The sequence below is a fragment of the Corvus moneduloides genome, chromosome Z (genome assembly GCF_009650955.1).
Source record: "Corvus moneduloides isolate bCorMon1 chromosome Z, bCorMon1.pri, whole genome shotgun sequence".
Classification (NCBI taxonomy): Eukaryota; Metazoa; Chordata; class Aves; order Passeriformes; family Corvidae; genus Corvus; species Corvus moneduloides.
In genome coordinates, this window is record NC_045511.1 from 24,493,260 (window position 1) to 24,511,744 (window position 18,485).

The 18,485-nt window shown below is 47.1% G+C and overlaps 1 protein-coding gene across 1 annotated transcript; it reads left to right on the forward strand.

The window, feature by feature from the left end:
• The first annotated feature begins 1,438 nt into the window (after positions 1-1,438).
• Positions 1,439-7,779, forward strand: OTP (orthopedia homeobox). Its single transcript, XM_032095141.1, has 3 exons — positions 1,439-1,574; positions 2,511-2,920; positions 6,722-7,779. Exons 1-3 carry the CDS (start codon positions 1,538-1,540, stop codon positions 7,250-7,252), a joined length of 978 nt encoding a protein of 325 aa, XP_031951032.1. The 5' UTR covers positions 1,439-1,537; the 3' UTR covers positions 7,253-7,779.
• Positions 7,780-18,485: the final 10,706 nt, after the last annotated feature.

Genomic DNA, 18,485 nt, shown 5'->3' on the forward strand with positions numbered 1-18,485 from the left:
TTGCACTAAATGAATAATCCTAATTGCATCAGTTTTGAATTAAAAATCAATGTTAATCAAGCTGGAAGTAGTAAATATCAGTTTTCATTGTGCCCGGGTAGAGGGTATTTTTCTTGTTTTGCAAATAAAAATACAAGTCAAATAACTTTAAAAGGGCATTATGTTCTGCTACAAATACAATTGAAACGGATTGTTTAGGAGCAGATCAGAAATGGTACAGAATTTTGCACTTAATTTCCTCAGTTATCATTTACAATAAGAACCTCTTGGCTTGACAGCCAAGTCTAAACAGTAGTAAATTAGTACAAATTTATACTGATTTTACTCTAATAATCGTAATAAAAGCTTATAGATTTGGCACTAATTACATAAATGCCTAATGATCTTGAAAATTACTCTGGTTAGAAATATATTACTAATCTAAACTTTGTTGTTGGCTGGCTTTGAAAAATCAGAACATTAGAAATGGTTCGCTTCACTTCTGCAAAGCACTTTAAATTGTTCAAGTAGTTTAACATATTCAAGAGGAAAATAAAAAGCATTTAACTTTATTTACTGCTTTAAGCTGAGTTTGTAGGTTAGCCGAACTTGGAGACTTTACCCGAAAAATAGGGCTTACGGGCGTTTAAATCCCGGGCGGGGAGGCAGAGCTCCCCGGCCGGCCGGGACGCATGGTGCTGGGCTCCCTTGCCCCTCGTTGCGCACTGCCTCGGCGCAGGGCGGGGCAGGGCCGAGGTGGCGGGCAGTCTCGGGGGCCAGGCGAGCCTGTGCAGCGCGGCCCGCTGCGGGAACTCGGGCAAGTTTCTCTTTCCTCGACGCCCAGCAGCCGTCGGGGCTCGGGTGGGTGAGAGCCTGGCCGCGGTCTCCCCTGCCGCTCCCGCCACCGGTTCCCCGGGGCCGCCGGCCGGCGGGGCAGCGCTGCCCGACCCCGCGCCGCCCGTCTCCCCCGCTCGCAGCCCTCGGTGGGCGCTGAGCTTACGAGACCCCCGGGAGACTCATCGGGTCGGTGCGAGGGTGCGCTCCGAAGAGGCATTAAAAACAGTAAAAGCCGATAAATCAGGGGCGACCCGGAGCGGACGAGTGTGGCAATTGTGCACTTGGAAGAGAAGGAGAGAGGGAGAAGGCGGGCGGCCAAGGCGAGCGGAGCAAGGTAAGGGAGCGCGGGCGCGGTGCGGGCCGGGCCGGGCCGGGGCGGCAGGAGGCCGGGGCGGCGGCGGCGGGCGGGCGGCGGGCGGGCGGAGCGGGGCGCTCCGGGCGCTGACATTTGCAGGCTGCCCTCCTGATTGGTCCCCGCGCCGAGCTGCTCACGGGTTCATTGAAGTGTTAAGCACCTCCCCGTCTCTCTAAAGGACATTATAATGCAAGAGACCCCCTTTTTAACCACACACCGAATTTTCTTTCATTTAGACGATCTATATATATATATATATATCTATATCTATATATATATATATATCTCATATCTTATATCTATTTTAAATAACTTAAGGCCGCTAAAATTTGGGGGGGAACAGCCTTCGCCCTGGAGCGGTGCGCGATGCTGTCTCACGCCGACCTCCTGGATGCCCGTCTCGGTGAGTTTCCCCCGGCACCCCCCCGCCCCGCGGCGGCTGCACCGGCGGCGGCGGCGGCGAGCGGGGAAGAAGCCGGGGCAGGAAATTGACAATTTGTTCCTTATTTTACCTTAATGCGATCTAAATGGGCTAATTCCTTTAAAAGTAATTGTACTGTGTTAAAGTTTAATTTGATTTAACATAAAAAAGAAGAGAGAGTGAGACCTACGGAGTATGTAGATCTACAGCGAGTTGTGGATCATTTAATTTTTCTCTCCCCAGTTTTTGTATACGTACCTACACATTATTATGATGATGATTATTATTTTAGGACAGATGAGCTCTATGATGTTTACGGAGTTCTGTGTGGCCTTTTCTTGCTCGCCCGTTTCCTTTCTCCCTCCTTCTTTTCCTTCTAAAAAAAAGGGAGAAACATCTGTGTCTATCTATTTATGGTTATTTATGAGTTTGTTTAGAGAAGCGGAGGGAGGAGAGGGGAGAGATCGGCAAGACTGACCGAGGTTCCCGCGCATCTTTCGGGGAGGTAATGCTCCCGACAGCAGGGCGGTTCGAGCCTTACTTCTTTCTCTCCGTCTCTTTCTCTTACCAGCTCCGCTGGAAAATCCAAGTTGAACCCGGGAAAACTTGCTCTCCCTCTCTTCCCTTCCCTTGGTCTCGCAAGGGGAGGCCGGGCAGGGAACTGGTTATTTCAGCAGGAAGAGGAGCTGCTCGATGTAAAGTTTTCTCCCCTCTGCCCGGGTCGCGCCAGGCCAGGGTCTCTGCGTGTCGTCGACCCGAGCAGGGCTGCGGGTCTGGCGGGCGGCCGGCCGGGGGACGGCGGGGCGGAGGCGGTGGCGGTGATTGGATGTCTCTCGCCAGTTCAATGCACTGGAGAGCGGCTCTGATGGATCCATGCTCAGCTGCAGGCGAGTGACTACCGCTCCTTTGCTTCCACAGGGATGAAAGATGCGGCCGAGCTGCTGGGACACCGGGAGGCGGTGAAGTGTCGGCTGGGCGTAGGGGGCTCGGATCCGGGGGGACACCCGGGAGACATGGCTCCCAACTCGGACACGGTGGAAGGGACCACCCTGCTGCCGGGGGAGGACATCACCACGGTGGGATCCAACCCCAGCTCCCTAGCTGTCAGCGCCAAAGACCCTGACAAGCAGCAAGGCCAGCAGGGCGGCCAGAACCCCAGCCAGGCCGGGCAGCAGCAGGGTCAGCAGAAGCAGAAGCGGCACCGCACCCGCTTCACGCCGGCGCAGCTCAACGAGCTGGAGAGGAGCTTCGCCAAGACCCACTACCCGGACATCTTCATGCGGGAGGAGCTGGCCCTGCGCATCGGTCTCACCGAGTCCCGGGTGCAGGTATGAAAAGCCGCCCCCGCGCAGCGCCTGCCGGCCCTTACCCGGTCGCACCGACGGCGACACGGCCGGCCGGCGGCGAGGCCAGGCACAACGGGGAGGGGGTGGGTGCCCCAAACTTCAGCCCGACGGCGTGGGAAATAACCCAACCCTGAAAGCAACAATTTGGTCAGGAAGCCTTGAAATCAGACGTGCGTCGCTCCCCTTTCCGCAAAGCTGTCACCTTGGGGTGTCCCCTTGTCCTCTATCCTACCCACCTGCAGCGCGGTGGTCCCGAGCGAGGCGCAGGCTGAGCTTCCCTCAGCTCCACGGCCCGACCCGCGGCAGGAAAAAGTCCGGGGAGGGATAGCCCGAGAAGAACGGTCTCAGTCCTCGCAATAGCCCGGCGCTAAGGGTCGAGCCGAACCTCCCGGGAATGACTCCTTTTCCACTGGAGCGGAGTCCGGTGGCGACCGTGGGGCCGCCGTCCAAGGAGCCGACGCCAGGGCCGCTGTCCAGGGTGCTGACGGCGGCACGGCCGCGGCACCGCCGGGAAGGGGCGTCCGCCGGTGCCCACAGCCCTGAGAGCGGAGGTGGGGTGCGAGGAAAGGCATACCGGCTCCTAAAAAGGCACTTCGCTAAAAGCCAGTTGTGTTTGGACTCGGAGTTTCCTCATACTGGCTTTTATAATGCCTGGCGATGGCAGGGGTAGTGAGTAACTTCAACATCAGGGTGCATTTTGTTCCCTAAAATACATATATATATATATATTTGCACACAGGACAGTAGGAAACTATTTAGGCAAATAAATGCAAACGAAATTTGGTAAAGGAGAAGGTTCAAAGCGCTAGACTGCTCAGATGCAGCTTTTGTGTGTATAAGGTTATTTTAGCGACTTTCTGGGCGAGTCCGTTCCGAGGAGCGAAAGCCTGCACAATAGAAGCACTTGTGGGATGCGCACCCCAGCTCAGTACCGCGCACCGGGACTGCCGCCGCACTTCAGCGCAGTCACTGCTCAAAATCCCTCTCGGCAAGCATAGGCTCCTGAGCTAAATAAAGACACGTCAAGAGAAATCCCTAAATGAGCGTTTTAATGAAGGAAAACAGATCCCGTTCTTGAATGTGACGGAAAAAGCACGTCTGCTTTTAAAAAGTAAAACAATTTGACTCAGCCTACACAGAACTATAATTAGTTTAAATTAAAAAAGAAATTAGATTCACAAATAAAATATAATTGGACAACTGACTCTATGAAAAAAAGAAAACGAGGTCTATTAAACTTTATTGGGTTTCCCAAAGGTTAATGATACCAATTTCAATATTAGGAGTGTGGTAAATGAAGTAAAATATAAAATGGAAATAGTTATTTTCTAACAGCACATCAAAGAAATTCGTAGGAAGAAAGACAAAGTGTTTTAATGGCTCTGGCATAATCTTAAACCAATGCTAATAGCTCGAGACTGCTGATAAAAACAGTTTAATAGAGTGTCAATTTAAATATTTTTTACAATAATGTTTTGTAATTTAAAAAGTAATCAGATCAACATAACCTTCTTAATTAACACTTCAAAATGATTAACATTATGTAATCTAAGGCAAAAAAAATTTAATATATTTACTTCACAATCCAATGTATCACTGCTCCTTGATCAAATTCAAATTAAATAGTAATTAGTTTATGTTCTTATACAAGTACTTTACAGTTTTCTTTATAGTTAACAGATAGCCTATAGATTCTTTTCAGTAAGTGGGCTCCACACTGATTAAGGAATGCTCCAAATGCTTAATTTATAGCGGCTGTATATGTTTTTAAGGGTTTTAGATGCTAGGATAAATCACCACTTTCCTTATTTTAGATCCGTATTTAATGTATATGATACATTTAAATAATTATTAAACTGGCTGATGCTTAAACGGGAGTCCAATTCCACATCTGATATTGCTCTGCTTTTCAAGCTGCTGTAATAAAACCATTCTTTTTATAGCATGCCATTATTAGAAACCAATTTCAGAATTATTTATAACCTGGAATGGCTTATTAAGCAGCAATGCGAGAATCATGCAAATTACGCGATCAAATGCAATATAATAAGCATAATCATTAGTCTCTAGCATGGATTAATTAACTTTCAATATTTTATTTACATAAAAACTAAATCAGTGAAATAACTTCTGCACAGTTAGGCTTGCCTTCCAATATTTTATACGAACAAAAATAATGTGCTGTAATTCCATTGACCGTGTCCCCCACAATGGTCCCGTCACCTGCCACATCTTAATAGGGGACAAGCTGAGAGTATTTTCTAGTTTTCTAATGGAATGAGAAATTGCATTTTCTTCCTCTCCCAGCACTATTAAAGTGTAATGAATTCGGCCCAGAGTTCACGGCTGGCTGATCGAAATGAACCTGAGATCTGAGCTTTAATACAGCTCTCCAGATTTCCTACCAAATCTTCACATTAATCATCTGCTGGATTCCAATGAGATCTTCATAAAGCTTCGGCTTCTAAAAAAAAAAAAGAAGAAAAAATGAAAAAGAAAAAAAGAAAATTAAAAAAGAGAAGAAGAAAAACAAAAGTGATATTGTCTCCCCTTCTCTCTATTGCTTTCACTCTCTCTCACCCGTTTATAGCTGGGGAATTAAATGGGCTGTATATTTTAAAACACATTTACAGTATGTCTATATTACTGTAACAGCAGATATCATCAAGGTAGATTTTCAGATTCCAACCTCCATTAGATTCTCACTGTTGTATTAATAATTTTCAGGGGCTAGTTGCATTTTAAAAGGAGTTCAAAGTTGCCAAATGCTCATGGTTAATATATTTCTAGAGTTGTCATGTGTGCATTTTCAAAATCTCCCCCAGGTTTTCCTTGCATTTTAATCTGTCATGCACCAGTTTTCAACTGGAAACATTCACATTTTAAAAGCATATGCAACGTAGCTATGAACTTAGGCGATCAGACCTGATGGAGATTCTTTACACCACCAACAAACCATGAAACATAAAAAGATTTTGTAGCCGCAATTTGACTATTAACCCTAAAACATAATTGAACGCGATTTTTCGATTATTCATATAATATTTAGCTCCCTCACGGCCGTTCATTCCAGCTAATGGGCGTCCGCCTTTCTCAGTCCGCGTATGGAGTCTGAGCCCGTGCAATCCAGCAGATTGGGGCACTGCGCTCCCTCGGATTTCAGGTGGACGCGCGTCCTCCCATGTTACGACTGTCTCAGTTGCTTTCGGCCGCGGTGCGGCGAGACCCACCAAGTCATCCCTGCCATGGTGCCACCACGGGCACCCACTCACCTAAAATACCCCTGTTTTTGTTGTTATAGGTTTGGTTTTGCTATGTTTTGGGTTTTTTAAACCCAAATGCGTGTGGTTTGGTGCAAGGGTTTCCTGGCCGGGCCCCGGCGGCACGGGGAGAGGCGGCTGGCCCGGGGCAGAGCTCTCCGCCCGCCGCGCCCCGATGGCGGCTCGGGAACGCATCCACACAAGGGCCAGAGATGTAGGCTGGTCGGGTTTTCTTGTTTCTTTTTTTTCTTTCTTTTTTTCTTTTTTTCGTGGGAAGGCCAGGCTCCTCTCCTGCAGTCTTCCGCCCGGGACGGACAAATCAATCGATTTCGTTATTAAAAGTTCCAGCGGTTTCGTCAGCCTGTGACGGGGACACGCGTGGGACTGCGGGTGTGAAGAGCTACCGTGGCCGGCGGGGGCGAGGCTCGGGGGGCGGCGGGAGCCGGGGCGGGGGTCCCGCGGGGCCCCCGGCCGCGGGGGGTGGTGGTGGCTAACGGAGCGTGTCGCTGCCCGCCGCCCGCAGGTCTGGTTCCAGAACCGCCGCGCCAAGTGGAAGAAACGCAAGAAGACCACGAACGTGTTCCGCGCCCCGGGCACGCTGCTGCCGACACCGGGGCTGCCGCAGTTCCCCTCGGCCGCCGCAGCCGCCGCCGCCGCCATGGGGGACAGCCTGTGCTCCTTCCACGCCAACGACACGCGCTGGGCCGCCGCCGCCATGCCCGGCGTGTCGCAGCTGCCGCTGCCGCCGGCGCTGGGACGGCAGCAAGCCATGGCGCAGTCCCTGTCCCAGTGCAGCCTGGCGGCCGGCCCGCCGCCCAACTCCATGGGCCTCTCCAACAGCCTGGCGGGCTCCAACGGCGCCGGGCTGCAGTCCCACCTCTACCAGCCCGCCTTCCCCGGCATGGTGCCCGCCTCCCTGCCCGGCCCCAGCAACGTGACGGGCTCGCCCCAGCTCTGCAGCTCCCCGGACAGCAGCGACGTGTGGCGGGGAACCAGCATCGCCTCCCTCCGCCGCAAAGCACTAGAGCACACAGTCTCCATGAGTTTCACCTAATGGCCGGCGCCTCGCCCCGCGCCGCCCCCGCCGCCTCGCCCCGCGCCCCCGCCTCGCCCCGCGCCCCCGCCTTCCCCCACCCGACTTACCAGGGAGTCGACTCAGGATCTGAAATCAGACACCAACAGACTGGTTTGTGGGCCGAGAAACACCCCCCGATCCTCCCCAAGCCCCCTCCACCCCGCGCATCACCCGCGCACCCCTGTGCCCCGCGGTTTTCTCCGCCCGGCGGCGGGAGGACTCGGGGCCGCCCCGAGCCCGGCTCTGCCTCCCTCCGTCGCCACGACCCGGCTCTCCCGCCGTCCGCCCGTCCGGCTTTGGCTTTGCAAAAAAACGCATTTTTGTTTCTGTTTTCATAATTTTTATGGTTTATTTAGGAGCGGCGACCTGCCGCCGGCTCCTTTCAGCTGCGAGGGCGCCGTCGGGGGGCGGCCGGGCGGGTTCGCGAAACGGCACGGAGACCCCAGAGAGAATCAAACCCATTTTGATGAAGCATTGATGAGCGAGAGCGAATGTGATGGGGAAAAGAGAAAAAAACCTAAAAGCTTCTTTTTGTAAAAAACAAAGGGGATAAAAGGGGGAAGAAAAAAGCGCGCAAGAGCGCTTCCCTTTTTCGGATCTTTGATTTCGTGACACTTGAGTTGCCGATCCTCCCTACCTTTATTTACGCATTTATTTACGTTCCTGCTGCTATTGTCCCTCCGCAGCGCCGGCGGAGGCGCCGCCGCGCCCCCCGCCCCGCCTGGCCCGGCTCGGCCCGGCCCGGCTCGGCCCCGCGGCCCGCCAGCCTGCATGTGCCGGTCACCCCGCCGCAGGGCAGGGCCGCTGGAGGAATGAACAAACGATGTGAAATAGGATGTTTTGTGTAGATAAAGCATTCTTGTTACATACTGGTCGATTCGTGATATGTTTTAACTTATTGTCTGTGCTTATTTATTGAATTTTGGGTTACTTAATAAATGTTTGAGCTAATATAAAACATATTACTTGACTTTTCTGGACACGTTTATATCAAGTGAATGTGAATGAATAAATAAAATCATTTTCAGTATGTGATATGAAGAATTATAGATTTTGATGTGGCGTGTGAGATATGAGAGGTGTCTTCAACTGCAGGCAAAAAAAAAAAAAAGACAGGACTTCCTTCTGTGGTATTCACTGAGTCCTTTGTCACAAGTTTGGGGATAGTTTGCTTGCTTAACTTTGCATTGATGCCTTTCACTTGTCACAATTTTAATACTTCATGATTAATAAACTTTTGTTAATCTTTCTGTGTGGTTGGCCTTTAAACTGCAAGTAACAAGAAGTTCCGGGGCAAAGCAGGGCAGGGGCAAGGGGTGAAGAAGTGGGTCAGCAGGAGGCCGGGCAGCAGGCAGTGGAGGAATGATTCGTTTTTTCAGAACATGAAATGAGGGCATGGCTGGTGAAGCGAACCCCATGGAAGAGAGAACTCTGGGTTTACTCCTGTGCAAACTTTGATATGGTGGGAAAAAGAAGCGCAGTACATTTCCAAGCATCATACATCCAGGTTTAGGCTTCTTTTTTCCTTCTTCCCCCCTCGCCCTTGCCTTTTATGCAATACACTGAGATCTCTTCTCCTTGTACATCAATTACACACCTCTTAATTACACACCTGAGAATGCCCGACTCCACAGGCACTCACAGAAGGGTCCTTGCCCGCTCCAAAGTACATATTACATATGCATATTTAATTTAAAAGAGAAATAAAAGCAGAATAAATTACTGGTGATCCAGACCACGAGTGAGTCCTCTGGGAGTCACCTGAGGAAACAGCCCTATGCCCTTCTGCAGGAGTCTGCTCCTGCAGGTGCTGAAACAACCCAGGATGCTCAACCTGAGGTAGTCTAGGCTAGGCAAGAGATGTCCCATACCACAATCCATACCATGGTAGCACTTGGGAAAAGGAGTCACCATGTTCCGTCTCTCCTCCCAGCCCTCCCTCTAGCCCATAGCTCAGCCTTGGGGCACAGCAGCTGCCTCCATACACCCAGGCTTAGCTCTGAGATGGAAGTTTGCGATCAGTTTAGACCAGCCATCAAAGATGTGGGCACACATGGTACCTATGGAGCAGAGCTGGTTAGACTACCTCCAGCTTCCCTATCCAATGGGTCACCCTGCATGGGCCAAGGGGAGTAGCAGCCCAGCTGGGATATCCCTTGGTCTTCCCAGTTCCACAGTGTTCTCTTTCCCATATTGTGGCCTGCCAGGAGGGCAAAAAGTCTCCACTTACATGCAGAAGAGTGCAGATCTCACTTTACTTCTTCTAAATGTATGGAAGGTTGTTTACAAGCACGTAATTTTTACACCTGCTTTATATTGCTATAAGCAAGACAGCTTTATGATGTAGGAATGTTGTAAAGTGTGGTATGGAAGATCTTAAAAAATTTTTTAATGGTGGAGAAAAATGCTCTCTCTGGCTGGGGGCAGGGGATTGAGACGCAACCTGTAAGATCCAACTCCTGACACTGAACATTTCCAGCTCTGTGAAAGGGGCCTTACAAAGGTCCTTCGGCTTAATGCTCGCTCCTAAAACATCCATCATTTCCTCCATATTCTAATGCAACTGTAGTCCTGGTTATGAGCAAAGCTTTTTGATCCTACACAATTTGATACAAATTTGATTTGTTTCCATAGCAATAGATCCTGGTGTTCTGAGTCCTGGAGATTTTTGAAATTATATGTACCCTTTGCACCCGCTGAAGCTTTGCAGCATAAAACATCTAAGGTGATGCTCTTATGTGTTTAACGTGGGTGAAAGGAAGGAGACCACAGGCTTCACTCACATATGCTACATGCTTTGTCTGAATTATTTTACTATAAAGTCTCAATCTTGCTGATGTTAAAAGATAAAAATTAAACAGCACAAACCAGTTCTATCTAACAACATGAACAGCTTTCCTTCATTCACGTAAAGTGATCAAAATAAATGACTGAATTCCATATAAATTGAGAGGGAATAGTTATGCTGAATAACAATTAGCCTATTACTGACTAAGTAGGTAACACCAGGCACTGGGGCTGTTACAAGCTGGGCTTGTTTGCTTATGTTAAGGTGCATTTTAGCCTTAAGCTGTTCCACCCAGTGTGTAAGTAGACTGAGATTTATGTTCTTATGTATGGATTCATTTCCACGTCGGCACATATTCATGTAATTCTACTTTCCTCTAAACACAACATCACCCCTAATGTCTAAGGAATATACATAAAGATAATGTCACTGAACCTTTCATTTGCTCTCTTGATGAAATGCTTTGACACTCTCTCTCTCTTCTCTCCCTCTGCTTAAATCCCCATGGAAGGCAGAATCTGCTCTTGCCCGCTGCTGGAGATTGCAATCACTGAGCAATTACTAATATGGGAAGAAAGTTTGTGCAAGGCAAGGGATCAGGTAACATTGCAGCACGGATTATATTATTGTACTAGCAGTAATGATCCCTGCTCTTAGAAATGAAAATGTGGTTTAATTTGTGTTGTGGTATTTAAATTTTCATTTTTCAGAATAAAAATCTCTGCACATGAAAATGTATCTTGCAGTAATGGAGGAATGGCAGTTAACCTGTCAGTTGAAAGTATGTAACCTTCCTTTTCTCCTTTTCATGACAAAGGTAATCTCATCTGAGGGCATTTATGTGAAGAAATAACAGCATGGCATGGTGAAACCACTGGCTCATTAATCCTGGCATCTACTTCCTGCAGGGCTTCTTGATTAGTTAGATTCATTCATCGGGTATTTCAGAATTTTCGATTTCTCACCACTGGCTAGGTTCACTGAGTTCAGGCTAAATTGAGCCAGAAGCAATGTTTATTAGTAATTTCGTAATACAGACTACTCTAATAATTCAGTACAAATATTTCATCTGAAATATATCCATTCACTCTAACACCTAATGCAGTTTGCAGCTGTGTTCAGAGAGAACTGAGAGAACACAGTGATTTGGCATGTATTTTCTAAATTATTAACATGAGAGCTAAAACCAAAATCTTCTTAATTCTCAGTGCTGGAATTAAGTCTCTTTTCATTCTAAAGCAAGCTCTGACAGGGAGACAACCACCTCTTGCCTGCTGTTAAGGCTGAGCTCAGGGTAGTTGTTCTGGGAAACATGGCCTTTTCAGCATAGAGGTGAAAGGGAGAACAAAGGAATTTTAGTTTTTCCCTCATGCGTGTTATAAGCAGCGAAAATCCAAATTCCACAGAAGGGAACGGGAGAGGAATCCTCGGAAATTAGCAACCTGTAAAGTCACAGATATGTCTCAACTGTTTGGTAGCTGAAATAGAGTTACAGCTTGGACAGTAGAGACAAAGAAGCAAAGACCCTGACCTTGCAGCCTTTAGAGCCCATACTGACCTGGCAGTGAATTCAGCAGATGCATGTGGGAACATTTGCAGGATTGGTGCTCCAAATTGCTCTGCCACTCATCTTTCTCACAGTGAACAACTTCCTCTTCTGAAAGAGGTAAGAAACTTCCTTTTCTGAAGAGATAAGAGGACCACACATGAATCACATTCAAGTGTCTGACCACAGCACATACCACATCAGCTCACCCAGCCATCAACGAGGTAAAAGCTGGGGCTTGAGAGCCAGTTTGACTTCATGAATGCATGTGATATACCCAAACTTTATCAGACAGCTGGCAGCCATGACTTAGAGAAGCAGATGCAGAACCCACTGGCTGCTTCTAAATATCATGGACCAATCATTACCGATGCAGTGATGGAACTGGGAGAGCAAAACAGAGGTGGTGGCAGTGGTGGAAGGGAACAGTAGGTACACCAGTTTTAATTTTTCACCTGGTTGCCACATGAATAGCAGCAAGAGTCAAAGGGGATGGTCTTGCCTGGGATGTGGTAGGGGATGCTGTTTGATTAACCAGCATCTTTGTGTTTAAGCTGTGCTTGAGGGGTTTTATTAATAGTCATGTAATGGCCTTCTGTGAGATTTACTTCTACGCTTCAGTGAAAAACTGGGAGAGGGTGATTCCCTTCTCATGCTTCTTACAGCCAAGGCTCATGCACAGAGTTTGTCTTTGTCTTCCACCTGGGACATTGTACAATGGTATGGGTGGGAGGCCGCCTCTCTTATTTGCCAATAAATGGTGTCTGTTTCAGCTTCTCCCATGGCTGTCTTTGAGGCTCGATAGTGCTGCTGCACCCTTTATGTTGCATCATTCATCAATCCTAATGCTTAAATACATTTTTCAGAGCTAAAATTATGTTCCTAGAGGTGTTGAAATCTGCCAGAGGAGAATCGCTCCCCAGGAGCAAGGAATCCAGAGGCACTTGTGCAGAATTTGCCTTTGGAGGTTATATAACAATTCTGCAGAGATCCTTACCCTCTTTCGAAGGTCAAGAGGGAAAATGCAGAATATGCTTAATACACTGTCTCTGAGGGTGACGTTCTCTCCTGACCCCCATAGATAGTTTGTGCCTTGGAGTATGAAGTTTGATTAGCCTTTTCTCACAGCACTGTAAGCATCACGGTAGTGATCCAAAAAGTACTTTGGGAAAAAACAAACTATGGACTTTCTTTCACTGACCTCCCGCTACAGTGAATTTCATAAGCTGACAATGCACCCTGTAAGGACACATTTCTTTTTTACTGGTTTCAATTTATTGCCCCTTAATATAATTTAAGTGGCAGCTATGATTCCCTATGGCTCCTTTACAAGCTTTTAAGGTTTATTTTTTTGCTACCTTTTTAAAGAGCAGTTCAGAATGGCTACGAGCATCCTTCCCTGTTTTTGGTGTCTAATAAATAAGAGGGAGCACCAGCCCCCATTTCAAGGCATAAACATTACTTTATAATGAAATTCCTATGTACTGTGATTTTGAACTTCCTGCCTTATATCAAAGCCCAGCAAAACTTGATTTGATTGTGACACCAAGACTCCCCATGCCATGGACTCTGAAGGATTTGGTGGTGCCATAATCACAGTCCGTGTGAGTCAATGATACACTGGGAGAGTAGAAGACACACGAAGAAGACATAGAGTGGTCGAGCTGTTTGCCATGGCTAAAGCCATTATAGGGCACTTCTCACCGTCCCCTGGGCCCTTGAGAACAGGATACACTCCACTCAGGGAGTCCCTGGGAAGGAATAGGCTCTCATTTCAGTAACATCACCCAGCTTACAGGCTTGTGTGGCTAGGGAGATATCCACCGAATTCAGATTTATAAACAAAACCAAGTGTAAAAAGGTATTTCAGCCTCTACATGGCTACAAAATGTCACCAGAAATTAACCAGCTTTGCTCTTTCAACTGGAGAACAAAATGAGGAGTCTACAGAAGGTCAGACATATAAAAATGCATTGAAATGAAAAGGGAAGAATATTAAATTACTAAATAAAGAATTATACTTGGTACAGTTTGTGGCTCTAATATTTTTGTCTATTTTAAGCAGTAATTAACACCCACAACTGTATTCGTTGTCAGCTTGTGTTCTTCAGGTCTTGGTAGCAAATAAATGACTCATACTTTATTCCTTAAATTTTAATTACTGTAAGAAATACTTGAAGATAATTCCACTGCATTTTATATTATAGTCACTTTGTCCTTTCTGCTTTAACTGCTCGGCAATTTTAAGCTTGTGTTTGCTCGAACTGTGACTGGACAGATCCCTGCCAGTGTGGGGAATGCTGCTGGGCTCTGGGGGACCCTGTCTAGGCAGAGACAGCTACAATAGAGATGTTTTTTAAAGGATGCAGGACCCTGTGTTATTAGCTAATTGCTCTGGCCTGTCTTCATATCTCACACAGGAAGCTGCTGCCTCTGACTCACTCATCACGTGCTTTGTGTATCCTCTCTTAAATCAGACCTTTCTCATTTCAGTTGATGATGATGATTCTTGTTCCATCTACAATAAATTGCTCCAATAGTCATTCATTCATTATCACCTCCTCTCCTGGCCTCTCCAGTAGGGTGTAAATCTACAGATTTCATTCATGGATTACACCCAAACCACAAAGCCAGCCTGTTGCTTGTTGATGCTTTCCGTACACTTCCTCCTTAGCGTTATAACTCTGACAGCAGCTGGTTACACCATTACCTACTAAACGAAAGCATCCAGTGGTGCAGGCATTTGTTTGAAAAGCATCCAAGTGTTTTGGTGCCCAACTCTCCTCTTCAAAGTAATGTAGGCTGCCAAATTTCATCAGTTTTAATGCTTTTGTTACTTTCACTAGCTTCTTATCAAACTCCACAACTAGTTCATGACCTTCTTCTTTATCAAATGATGTCATCCCTACTTGCTCTATTGATAATCTATACAAATACACAAACCTTTGCTTTCCATTAACTTCACCGTTCTGATTCTGGCCACCTTTAATGTTGCAGTTGTCCAGTCATTGCAGAGGTGCTCTTTCTACCAAGCCACAAAGTCCCATCTCATGTTTAAATATAATTTTGATCCTTATATTTTGCCTCTAGCTTCATAATCAGCTACCAGTGCAAAGCACAGCACTGTGAGAGTAGCTATGGGAAAATGAACTCCATCTTAGCCAGACCCAGTACAGATCCAAAGCAGTTTATGACCTTCTATGTGAAAGATTATCTACCAGCCTCCTCCTGCTTTCACTGCTGCCTCTAGGATTTGACACATCTCATACTCTTGTGACTACCTGTGTGAATCACTCCAGGTGAAAAGCAATTTGGAGCATCATCCCTGGCTATGCCTTTTGCCCTCACCTTCAGGTGTCATCATGGGTGCCACTCAACTGGTGGTGGCACTGAACCTCCATGAAATGACTTTGATATATCTATGTTACATTTAGGTCTTCTCATTTCCAAATTGGCAGACTAAATTCAAACCATATGGCACTTGACTCATCAGCAAATTGTTTAGCGGCAAAAGCCTTCCTCCTTCTACTTACTCAGGGCAATTTTAATTGGTCCTGCCTCGTATCAGGGTCTATGCAGCAGTGGAAAATCCCAAAGATGTCTTGTTTGCCTCAGCACATTCTCTAGGGGCTCCCAGGGAAGCAGCTTGACTGGCAAAGGCAGTCGGAGTCCCACCTGCACTCTAGCTGACACGTGCTGGCCAGAGTAGCTGTGCATGGGGCCAGGCCATTGCTTCCACAGATTCTGAGAGACTAACATTGTCAGGGAGTACCTCCATGGGATGCCTCTGTTTCCCTCTGAGTCTGCCCTGCCATGTGCAATAAAGCAACACATGAAATTTTCTTTCTGCTTTCCTGTGGAGGAATATCCGTAATGCAACATGCTGCATTTAAGCACAGACAGCTGACATACTGCTTTGACTGTTCTGCTTTACAGCATTATTCTACAGAACAAGTGGCTCTCACTTACCATGGCATTACCAAGGATTATAGCAGCACTCCTACATTTGCTAAAGGTGAGTTTGCCAAATTCACAGTTTATTTGGGTGCCTGCATCAATACAGTTGGGGTTGATTTTCGAGGTAGTGGTTGCTGAAACTTTTCAAGCTGGAGTTGTTGATGCCTAGGCTCTCTGAATATTAAATTCTCAGAGAATCAGAATATCAGATTGTTACATGAGTCACCGGACCCTGGAAGCATGTAGAAGATCCTCAGATACTCTTAAGTTCATTCTTGTGAGCTGAATTTAGCCTTTTTTAGCAGTTTATAATCTTTTGGGTAGAGGACAATAGGCACAAGGAATGGGCAACAGCTTTCACAGCAGAATGAGGAGAACCCATTCCTCACAATTGCCTAAGTCGGGGACCAGGCTGCAGCAGCCTTGCTCACTGAATTTTAGGTACCACAGCACATTCAAAAGTCCCAAATTTCACCAGTATCCCTGCACTCACTCAGGGTGTATCTCCGAGGGCTCTAAGGAGTGACAAGGATAAGCCAATAGGAAATACAAAACACCAGGTTTATGATTAATTTAGATTTTCTATAGATGGCTGGGTATTACTCAAGCACTGCTGCAGGACTTTGTCTTGCCTGTTGGGTACCAGTGTCAGGGTTTGGAGTCCAAAATGCAATCCCTGACATGAGTCACTGCCCTGGAGCTGTATTTGGTGAGTAATAATATCAGTTGCAGAATCCTACTATGGTTTATTTACTGGTCATATTAGCATGTGAGCTGATTCACACTGCCACAGAAAACCCTTGCTTGCATATGAATGTTATTATGCTATCAACTGCTTCTGATATCTGACAGATTTTTTTCTATTTTCTCCCTCCTAATCTATTTTTTTTAGGCCAACAACCCTGCTTCAATGCCAGCATCTGCCTTTCTAATAATGTAACTATTTACTGCATCATTGTGCTCTACTCTCATTTCATGTTGTCACACTCTCCATGACAATATTTGAAAATTGTCAAAACCCTCAGTGAGAAATTTGTACCAGAGGGAAAATGAGAAACACAAATGGTGCAGCCTGGTTATCATGAAAAGGTGGGGAGGCTGTCGTCACGCCATGCCTCTCTTGTGTGACCTCCTTCCGGACTCAGGCTGAGACACTCAGACTGCCTCTGCTAGAAAAGCTGATGCTTAGATTATTTTTGGTGTGTTTTCCCTACAAGTGCTCTGAGTCCCTCTGGACAGCTCTGCACTGTGCTTACATCAACATTCTTTGTTTTCTTCAGTCAACAGAGTTCACTACTTTCTCCAGCAACAAACACCTATGCAGCAAACAGTGAATTATTATTAAAAGAGGAATTGCTTTTATTGAGTTCTATCTTCAGGACTGAGTGAGCCTGACTTAGGCTAAGAGGCATTAACTGAAGCAAATGTGCTGGATAAAGGAGAAGTAAAAGTAACTGAGTGAATATGCTTGTTTTCAGCTGGCATCAAATGTTTTCCTGAGCTCAGTCCCCAAGCAACTCTACCTGTATCTGTCACTGTGGTCCACAAGAAAAAAGAGATCTCTGGGTTTTCCGTGCCTGGTCAAAGCTCTCCCACTCTGTGGCTGCTGCAGTCTGCGGCAGCCCGGGACACACTGCAGTCATCCTGCTCACAGTAGGGAAAAGAAGGCACTTTAGGAAGAACGGTACATTTGGGAAATCAAGCGTTTGGGACAGGGCAGCTACACACCAGTTTGTCTCTAGTATGTCATGCTCTATTTTCATACTGCTTTTCAGCTGCCGTCACATGGGCCCCAGAACTCCACCAAAGTTACCTCTGAGTCAGGTGGTGACTGTCAAGCTGCTCAGCTGTCCCAGTGCAGAGGGACGTGCCTGGCACCTACACACATCCTGCCTCCCCCAGTGCCAGCATGTATCTTGATCTCCATGAGTGGACTTCAGCTGGAATGGATTGCGGTAGCCTGTTAAGCCACAGCTTTAGTGATGCCACGTTCCCCTTCCTGCTCTCCCCTGCCCTGGCCTTGGCCACTCCCCCGGGCTCTCCCTATTGGTTCCTGTACCCCAACCCTGCCCAGGGACCGCCCCTGAGCCCCTGACGAAACCATCCTGCACCCAGATCCCGAGATCTCTCTGCCTCTGAGGGTCAGCAGGATAAGATGTGATTAAAGCCATCTCAGGTCTCATGAGAGACCCTTCTCGCCTCCTCTGTCATCACTGTTGTAAAGCTGATAGCTGACCAGAGCAATATCACGGGGCCATCCGAAATGGACTGCGGGATGTGACCGGGTCGCATTGGCCTGGGTAACCCCTGCTGAGCTCTCAGGAGCTACAGCGTGCTAAGCTAAATCTAGCAGTTACAACAATGGATGCACTGGTGTTATCCCAGTCCATTCACACTCCAGACGTCAGAAACACTGCTCTTCAGGTGTTACACCACAGTCCTCCTCCGCATAGGTGGGATTAACAAGCTACTGCAGAAGATACCCCCACAGAAGGATGCAGCTCAACCATTGCCAGGCCGGCTGACATTTGATAGTGTCTATTTCTCTGGTTATCTTGTTTGTAGAAATATGCAATCCATTTTTCATTAGGCGGTGTGCTAGTAGTACATAGACACCTCTTGTGTAGCTAGCGGAACAAGGAGTCTCCAAATCAGGAGATCCAGAGGTCTACTATGTAACCAAACAGTTTAAGAGTGACTCAGACAGAATGTTCCTCAGCCGTCCTAAAGCTTCTGGGTAGAACAAGGTCATTTATTTCTGGAACCAACATTGAAAGGAATGAGGGCTATCTGCAGTGAAAAAAAAAAAAATTTGTAGTAGTACACACCTAGAGTCTCTCTTCTCAAACAAGAAATCAAATAAAAACCAGTACTTGAAAAACAAAACATCACTGTAGGCTTATAAGGCACAGAACTGCCGG